At 33.3% G+C, this 10,541-nt stretch overlaps 1 protein-coding gene across 1 annotated transcript; it reads left to right on the forward strand.

Moving 5' to 3' along the window:
• LOC104751873 lies at positions 1,178 to 1,698 on the forward strand. Its single transcript, XM_010473919.1, has one exon. It carries the CDS (start codon positions 1,212 to 1,214, stop codon positions 1,593 to 1,595), a length of 384 nt encoding a protein of 127 aa, XP_010472221.1. The 5' UTR covers positions 1,178 to 1,211; the 3' UTR covers positions 1,596 to 1,698.

Here is a 10,541-nt window from a genome sequence, read left to right on the forward strand (position 1 = left end):
AAAAAAAAAAAAAAAAAAAAATCACATAAGTGTGTGATGAAATTTATAAAATAAAGTTATTGAAATTGGAAGAGATTATAAAATTGTCTAATTGTCAAGTCAATTTTCTTTCATTTACCTCGAATCATTAGCATATAACAAAAATATGTGATGGATATTGCCAAATTTTAAGATTGATTGGACTAACCTTTTTAGTTTATCTACTTGTCTTTTTGGAAAATCATATTTTTGTCTTCAGGTATTTTGGATTGTAATGTTATGAAATAACTGATATTTTTCTAACCAACAGCTAATTAAAACTAGATGACAACTCTAAATAAAAAAAACCATTACAATTATAGTTCATTTACAATGATTTTTAGAGGGGCAAATTGTTAGTTATTCTTTGGATGTGGTTGTTCTGCGTAATTTAAATACATATTTGGTGTAATTTGGTAAATAAAATTGTACGTGTGGAACATTTTAACATTATTGAGGACAAAACTGCAAATGTTATTCTTCTTGCACATGAAACGCAGCCATTTTATTCCGATCTTAAAACCATCCGGTTGAATCAAGTCGTCACCGTGACGGGAAATAAGTGTTCACGGCGAGACAAACCTTAATGTTTATGTTTTCACGAGCCAAATATTTTTTCTTTGATAAACATAGTTCTATTAAAATAAAGAAAGAGAAGTTGAAAAATAAAAACTAAATCCTTTCACACAAAGAAAAAAGATAAAACCAAATGACATTTTTTGTATGTGTTCATCATCATGTATTCGATCGATTTGTGAGTATGTTTAATTGATATAGGTTAATAGATCACTACAATGAGAGGGCTAGAGAAGAATAGTATTACTACTTTCAATATGCAAATGGTCTTCAACTTCGAGGAGAATCACGAGTATGTTGTTGTTCATATTGTTTTTACGTACGTTCAAAGTATTTGACATTTTTTTTTCTTTCTTGTCAACCAAAGTATTTGACATTTAAAAATCAATTCAAGTGGTTTAGTTTTTGAACATTTCACGTGATCTTCCATGGGAAATAACAGAGAAACCCGCACGTCCGTACATGCCTATATATAATAAGGTCATTAGCCACACGTACGTACTCATCCCCAAACAAGACGAAGAAGAAGTAGAACTCAAAAGTTTGTTCTTTTTTTTTTATATAGTTATAGTGATTCCAAAGCAAATAACATTTTACAATCACTTTCTAATCTCAAGATGAGTTCGATGGATGCTTTAGCAATGGCGGGAGTGGAATATCAAGAATGGGGACTTAGTATTGAAGAATGGGAGCTTCAAGAATCTGTAGTTCCGCCCCATTTGCTTGCTGATGATTCTGACGAAGAAGAAGAAGATCATCGAAACAACAATGATTCTGAAGTAGAAGAAAAAGAAGATCATCTTCGAGATGATGATGATGATGATAGAGTTGTAGATGGCTTAGCAGTTAAACAAGTTGTCCCTTGTGACATTAGAGCTTCGGTTGGGAAACTGATTGAGCAATCTCTCTCATATATGATTGTTCACCTCAAACAGCTTAAGTTCTTAACACTTCTTGTTGAGAAGTTTTTGTTTAGCCATGTTCTTTATTTTCTTTTGTGATCGTTTTTAAGGGGCTTTTTTTTTTTAAGTCAATCATTTTAATTGAGGTTTTCTTTCCATAAAAGAGTGAGTTAATGTATAATGTAAGGCTAAGTATTTTATTTTTTTCGTGACAAAAAATGTATTTGTAAGTTGTATTTAGTTTTGATAAGTTGAGTTGATTCAAGTAAACCGTACCTACCTAACATTTTTTTTTTTTGGACAAACACATGATTTCATTCATTCAAACAAGATCAAGGTACAAAGATAGAAATTCAAAGATCTCAAAGTTTAAAAAGTTACAAAGGAATGTATTCCCCAATACCATAAGCAAGAAAGTAAGAAACATCGAGATAAAACCCATGAGAACTATGAAACAAATGCTCTGAAGCAAATAGGAATATGTGAGATCACGGATACTCGAATTGTCATCCTCGAAGGAATCGATGGATGATTGGATTGTCATGGTCAACAAACACTTAGACGTTGTAGAAGGAGCCAAAGCCACAAAAAATGTATTTGTAAGTTGTATTTAGTTTTGATAAGTTGAGTTGATTCAAGTAAACCTACCTAACATATGAATCTTATCTACAAAACAAAAGAAATATTAATTCTAAAACTGAAATCTCTTTCAATGTATATATGATATATTTGTAATAGAATAAAAATAATAAATCAACCAAACTCGAATTATATATTAGCCCCATATATACCCTTCATTCAAATATAATTGTATCGTTTTAACATATAACTATCGCTCATTTTCTTTTATAAAATTATATATAGTCTATTATAATTTTGCTGAAAAAAAAAGTCTATTATAATTTTACCAATCTTTTTTAAGCAAACCAATATCTCAGAACGATATATATATATATATATATATATATATGTATCTTAAATTAATATCGAGAGAATATTAAATTTTCCTAAATGCACGTATTTGGATGGCTATGTTCTGAATCATATACTGTACGTACATAGTATGTGTGTAATATGGCTCCACGTTTAATTCTTTCAGTTAGAGCACCAAAGGGGAAAGTTCCATCTTTCAAATGAAAAGAAAAGAAAACACTTTTTTGTATCTTAAAAAAATTCACGAGAATCTCGAACGCACCATGACGTTTGCATCAATACGTAATATCTTACGCATATAAATTGGTTATCCATGATCAATCTGAAGTACTTGAAAGACCAAGCCACATCATATGAAGACTTTTCCCTGTGAATTAGCTTTAATTTCGATCTCTTTACGAAAGTGATAGGAAAATGATCACGTCATATGGTCCTGTAGTCGAAAACTTTTGGAACTTTTTGTCTTGGCTTGGCTCCATTCATTTAGGTGTTTTTGGTTTTGTGTTTGAGGGTGAGGTTGTGCTGTTATGTGTAATTTTGGTTTAAAATGTGGTTTCGGTTTTGTTTTTGTCTCTTTTGTTGGTAACGTTTATGTTTGTTTTTTTTTTTTTTTTTTAAAACCCTTAATTGCATTAGAGATTAGTGAGTAGCGGATACATAGTTGAAATCATGAATAATACAAGCTGGTATGACATTGTATAAAGAAAAATTCGAGGCTATAAAACGTTGAGTTTTTGCTAATTTATCAGCTAACCCATTTGAACGCCTTGACGTCCATCTGAACACAATATTGTCGAATCTTGATGTCCATCCTTGTATATCTTGTAGCCAGTTATAAATATCAAAACGTAGGCTGTTGTTGTGAATTGCCTTGATCAGTGGTTGACAGTCTCCTTCGAAGATAATGTTTGTGTATCCTCTGTTCCATGCTTGTTGCATAGCAAAAACTAAACTTTGGCATTCTGCTTCAATGGCTGACTTCACTACATTCCCTGTTCGTTGTCCTGCTTCTTTAAAAGCTCCTTGATCATCACGTATTAACCATCCAGAAGTAGCTTGTCGTTCTTCACTTATGAAACTGCCGTCGTAATTGCATTTAACCCATCCATAAAGAGGTTTCTGCCAGTTAGTGTTATTCCTTCTACTTCTGCTAGCAGCTGGTTGATTATGGTATGGAGGTTCTATATTTGCAGATAGGATCGCTACCCATCCGTCTGTTTCCTGTTTTGCTTCTCATAGGTCACGATACCAATGATGGTTTTGTTTCTGAAATGTGAGCTTGTTGCGACTTGTCCAAATTTTCCATAATAACCAGAATGGCAGTAGGGATAAACGATCATAGCATTGCCGTTGTCTGTGAAATTGCAGGATTGCTTTGATTTTGGCTTCAAGTGTTACTGTTGGATGAAGAAGACACGAAATTGGAATATTTGAGCCTCTCCAAATCTGCACTGCATGTGGACAAGTGAAGAAAAGGTGTTCTGTTGTTTCGAGTTCTGTGACACATTGCTTGCAGAGAGGGTTCATAGCCATGTGACGTCTATCAAGCTCTGCTCCTGTAGCTAAAGCATTTGATAATAATCTCCAAAGAAAGTGTTTGAATTTTGGTGGATTTTTTAGCTTCCATATCTCAGACTTGACTTGTGGGTCGCCATAAGGGGGTCTGGCTTGAAATTCCTGGTCTGGGAGATGAGTTGCAAGCCAATAACCTGACTTAACTGTGTAAATACCATTGTCTATATAGTGCAAGCCAAAATAGTCTTGATGCTGCCATTGACTGGTCTTGATTGATAGGACATGGCTAATGTCATCCAGATGAACAGTCTCCCTTATTAACCTTTCATTCCACCCACTTTTATCTGGCAAAGGAGATTATCAACAGTGTCCATGTCAACTTGAGAAATATTAGCTCTCCGAGGGGGTCGAGGAGGGTGCACCGGAAGCCATGGATCAGACCAAGAGCTAATACATGTACCATCACCCACTGTAAAACGTAAGCCCTTCTTTAAAAGATTTCGACCAACCAGAATTGATTGCCAACCAAAAGAAGGTTGTGTTCCTCTCGAAGCATCAAGAATAGTAGAACTAGAAAAGTATCTTCCTCGAAGGATACGCGAGAGAAGGCTAGATGGATGTTGAAGGATTCGCCATGCTTGTTTCGCTAGAAGTGCTTTATTAAATTTTTCAATATCTCTAAAACCAAGCCCTCCTTCTTTCTTCAAATACTTCAAACGATCCCATGCTACCCAATGAGTCGCATTACCATTCTGTTGAGTATTCCACCAATAGTTTGCAAGGATCTTTTCAATGTCCTCACAGATTCCTTTAGGTAGCTTAAAACAGTTCATAGTGTAAACTGGCATCGCTAGAGCTACTGCTTTCAATAAAATCTCCTTTCCTCCTTGAGACAAGAACTTGTTGTTCCAACCTTTTGTTCTATTTTGAACCTTCTCCACAATATATTGAAACAATTATATCTTCTTTTTTCCAAATTGCTCTGCTAGTCCCAAATATTTACCGCACCCTCCATCATTATGTATATCAAGTTTCTGCCGGATATGAGTTTTGGTTGTAGCTGAGACTCGTTTTCCAAAGGTTATGGCTGATTTCTTGGTGTTGATCTTCTGTCGGATGCTCGTTCATATTGCATAAGAATATCTTTCAAAACTGTGCAAGATCTTGTGTTTGCTTGGCAGAAAACAGTGAGTCATCGGCAAAAAGCAAGTGGTTCACCCTCGGACTGGCATTGCTAATTTTGATACCCTTAATTATTCCTTGTGCCTCTGTTCGCTTCATCAAATGATTTAAGACTTTAGCACAGAGAATGAATAAATAAGGGGAGAGTGGATCGCCTTGCCTTATACCCCGTTCTGGTTGAATAAAGCCTTGTGGATTATCATTGATATTGACTGAGAAAGTTGGTGTTCTGACGCATGTCATAATCCATTGTATCCATTTGATATCAAAACCAAATTTGAACAATGTTTCTTGCAGAAAATCCCACTCCAGCCGATCATAAGCTTTAGTGATGTCGGTTTTAATCGCCATATATGAATTCGCACATCGTCGTTTAACCTTTAAAGCATGGATAAGTTCATGTGCAATGAGCACATTGTGAGTGATAACGTTTATGTTTGTTATGTTGGTCAGTTGTGTTACACAACTTGTGTATTTCTTTTTTTTATATATAGTAAAATAGTGTCCAAGTTATTAAGTTCAATCACGTAAAACTCTATGCAATGAAAACAAAAGATTCAAGCCGGCTTCAATCAAAACATACACATACGAAATCAAAACACACACATACGAAATCATAGACAGCACTGAAAGTTCAATTAAGGGTGTAATTTAGGATAAACATACAAAGTTAACATTAATTTATCACGCAAAATAACTCAATTATCGAGAAGCAAAAATTAAGATGGTATCATCCAAAAAGAATAATCAAAAGACAACCAACCAAAACGTGAGAGATGTGTACACCAGACAAATCTTATGAACGTTGCAACTATAATGCTCTATAAGCATATTAGTATTCTAACACAAAGCTATATAAAAAAACAAATACCAAAAAATTGTTTATCAACAAAAATAACAGTGAAATCCAATGTCCATTGACAAACAATCAACTATAATGCTCTATAATTATAAGTTAGTAACTCAATCGGCTACTTTGCCTAATAACAAACATAAAATTGGATTAACAAAACATAAACTATGTACATATTAGAGTATGACCAAATCTAAAAACACATTTAGTTTATCTACACTACAATGGGAATGACAAAATTGTCTGCTGATTTCTCTGATTTCTTGATTTTAACATTAAGTCATCAACCATAGAACTGTTATAGAAACATAAGGGTATGGTAAGGAATTCCAGAAATATCTATTGCACTTTGTAAATAAATACTCACATGATTCAATAGACCAAATGATAGACACGAATACACCATAGCAGAGACATTTTCAGTCAATGTATTGTAAGAAAAAAGCAAGTCGACTGATACAGTTTGTAGAATAACACAATAATCATATCATTATATGGTGCACAATTCGAAAACCAAAAGTGAAAGGTTCTATATATAGTCGTACTGCCTCAACACATGAAGTCTTTAGTTAGCAATTAATGATATGTCTTTTAGAAACATATCAAACGAGACATCTATACAGAGTCTGTACTTTGCCTAGTAACAAACATAAGAGTATAAGAATGGATTTTGTACATAAACCTTTGTACTAAAGTAGAGATCTAAGAACTTCTAAGTCTAAAAACTATTATAGGAAACTACGAAACAAAATATTAGATATAGGATACATTTTAGTCGACCTAAACAACATAGAAGAACAAAGCATATGTTTCACATGCCTACAATGAGATGATAAACGTGAACTAATTTCTGATTTTGTCATCAATCATAGAAGGTTTTATTCAAACAAACAAACCAAAACACAAATCAAAAGAGACATGTATACTCTGTCCTTTGCCTAGTATCAAACATAAGAGTATAAGAATGGATTGTTTACATAAACCTTTGTACTAAAGTAGAGAGTTAAGAACAAAGTCTAAAAACTATTATAGCAATCTAGAACCGGAACTAAAATATTGGATATAGAATTCATTTAGAAAGTGTTACTGTAAGAAAAGAATTTTTTTTAAAAAAAAGAACAACACGGAAGGGAAATAAAGAGTATTATGCATTGCACATTCAACATATTTCAACATATTTCCAAGCTCCATCAATACACTGTTACCATCAAAGAAATATCTCATTCATTTTGTAGTAAAGACTCAAGGTAGTGATACAATTTATAGAATCTAACACATTAATCATCAGTTAATCATGCAGAATGCCAAAATATCAATCACGAAGAGTTTCAAGTATAACAAAAACAAAAAGGCATTCAAGATTCAAAGAAACTATTATTATAATTTGCAGGAGTCTCATGTACGTTAAAATAAATATATCTACTACAACGAAACATCCATTTCATAAAATGAGAAACCTTATGTTTCATAGAAGCACCAAAACATAGATAATTGGTAATTTATACAATGTCAAGAGCATTCAAGTCTAACAGCTATTATAGAAATAATAGATATAGAATACATTAAGTCGACCTAAAAACAGAGAAAGAACAAGGCAACTATTCTAGATTCAACTGAATGAACTAATTTCTGATTTTGACATGAATCATAGAAAGTGTTATTCAAACAAACAAACCAAAAACATTCTAGTGATTCAATTGATTAAGCGCAGACCTACTACCACAAACTGACCATAACTAACAGAGGTCATTTCAATCATTGTACAGTAAAGACGAGGCCAACATGTACAATTTATAGAATCTAAACACATTAATTCAGCTGCTAATAATGCAAAATGCCAATAAATCAATCACCAAGAGTTTAGACTATAGAACATAACGCAAAACGTAGACATTCAAGATTCGAGGAAACTACTACAATCATCTACATGAGTCTCATGAACGTTAAAATAAAATATCTATAAGCAACTACAAAATGCATTCATTTCTGATGGAGTTAAAAGTCACAATGCTTGGAAATATAACTGATTTTATAAAAAAAGGAAAGATAAACAAAGAGACAAGCTCTCCCTACAAGGATCGAAAACCCTTGTCCAATCCTAAGATTTTTTTTTTTATGTCTAACTTTCCTGTCTTCTCTAAAACCTAAGCTCTTTACTAAAAGAGAAACCTAATATAGAAACGGAAACAAATCATATGACTTTAGCAAGTCTAATTTAGATAGTACTTAGTAGAAATAAAATTATGATCTCTATCAGTGTCATAAAATAAAAAAAATTATATTACATAGAAGCACCAAAACAGAGAGTATTAGTATCGAAAAGGGTTTTTAGAGCATAAGGTAAAACAAAGACACTCAAGATTCAAGCAAACTACTACCATCATTTGCAAGAGTCTCATCTACGTTCAAAACTACAATAGACTACAAGAGCAGTTCCATTTATAAAATGAGAAACTCTGTGATACATAAGTACCGAAACAGAGACACAATAAGTTAACAATGAGTTTCTGCAATCCGACAGACTACAATAAGTACCGAAATGAGAAACTCTATGTTACATATAAGTACCGAAACAGAGACACAATAAGTTAACAATGGATATGCTAACAATAAGTTTCTACAATCGGACAGATACTAGATCAATGAAATTAATAATGTCAAGACAACTATTCAAGATACATCTTTAATTAGAATGGTGTTTTAGATATACATATCTAATATCTTTACGTTACGTAGATGTATATAAGTTAACTTAAACATGTAATTTTCAAAGGTGATAATAACAATTAATCACAGACAAGTTGAGAAAAGTCTATACCTGAGTATGAACACCTTTTTCAAGCATATACCTGAACAAATCAAAATTAGTATTTATTTCACGTCTCTGTCTCATACTTGTGATTTTCATAATTAAATCAACTAATTACAAACAAATTTTAAAAATACATACCTGTTAAAGAAGTCTGCTACACTTGTAATCTCCTCAAAGTTTGTCCATTTGAACGCCTTCAGAACCACATACCTGAGGAAATCATAATTGGTTAGTCTCCATTGAACATAAATGCCCCTTTACTTACCTTGTTTTTTGAAGCTTAAATGGCCCTCTGCTTAAACACACTTAAATTGGTTTGCCAAATATCTCTGTCTTATAACTTCTTTAACTCGTGTGTCTGTCAGTAATATGTTCAGTCTTTGTCTTAAGACTTTGCTCTTTTGTCTTACAATTTTCTAAGCCAAAGGTTGTTTCCATCCAAGCCGTGGGTACCAGAGCTCTTTTAAGTTATTCAGTCTTTGTCTTAAGACTTTGCTCTTTTGTCTTGTAATTTTTCTAAGCCATAGGTTGTTTCCATCCAAAGCCGTGGGTACCAAACTCTTAGAGCTCTTTTGTGTTATTCAGTCTTTGTGACTTTGCTCTTTGTCTTGTAATTTTTCTTAGCCATAGGTTGTTTCCATCAAAACCGTGGGTACCAGAGCTCTTTTGTGTTATTCAATCTTTGTCTTAAGACTTTGCTCTTTTGTCTTCTAATTTTTCCAAGCCCGTTTCCATCCAAATTTGTCTTATAATTTTTATATGACATAGGTTGTTTCCATCCAAATCCGTGGCAACCAAACTCTTAGAGCTCTTTTCTGTTATTCAGTCTTTGTCTTAAGACTTTGCTCTTTATTTGTCTTATAATTTATATAAGACATAGGTTGTTTCCATCCAAAGCCGTGGGTACCAAACTCTTAAAGCTCTCTTTTGTGTTATTCAGTCTTTATCTTAAGACTTTGCTCTTTTGTCTAATAATTTTAATAAGCCATAGGTTGTTTCCCTCCAAAGCCGTGGGTACCAAACTCTCAGAGCTCTTTTGTGTTATTCAGTCTTTGTCTTAGACTTTGCTCTTTTGTCTTGTAATTTTTCTAAGCCATAGGTTCTTTCCATCCAATGACGTGGGTACCAAACTCTTAGAGCTCTCTTTTGTGTTATTCAGTCTTTGTCTTAAGACTTTGCTCTTTTTTTTTGTCTTGTAATTTTTTTAAGCCATAGGTTGTTTCCATCCAAAGCCGTGGCTACCAGAGCTCTTTTGTGTTATTAGTCTTGGTCTTTAAGACTTTGCTCTTTTTTTTTGTCTTATAATTTTCTAAGCCATAGGTTGTTTCCATTGAAAGCCGTGGGTACCAAACTCTTAGAGCTCTTTTGTGTTATTTAGTCTCTGTCTTAAGACTTTGTTCTTTTGTCTTGTAATTTTTATAAGCCACAGGTTGTTTCCATCGAAAGCCGTGGGTACCAAACTCTTAGAGCTCTTTTGTGTTATTCAGTCTCTGTCTTAAGACTTTGCTCTTTTGTCTTATAATTTTTATAAGCCATAGGTTGTTTCCATCGAAAGCTGTGGGTACCAAACTCTTAGAGCTCTTTTGTCTTATAATTTTTCTAAGCCATAGGCGTTTCCATCGAAAGCCGTGGGTACAAAACTCTTAGGCCATGTTTATAGGGAGAACACATGGGATGTTCTTAGGCATTTTAAAAATGAAAATAATTGAATAGTGGACTTAAGATCAGGCTCACTGATCTTATTCTAGAA

Source organism: Camelina sativa, chromosome 16, assembly GCF_000633955.1.
Source record: "Camelina sativa cultivar DH55 chromosome 16, Cs, whole genome shotgun sequence".
Taxonomy (NCBI): domain Eukaryota; kingdom Viridiplantae; phylum Streptophyta; class Magnoliopsida; order Brassicales; family Brassicaceae; genus Camelina; species Camelina sativa.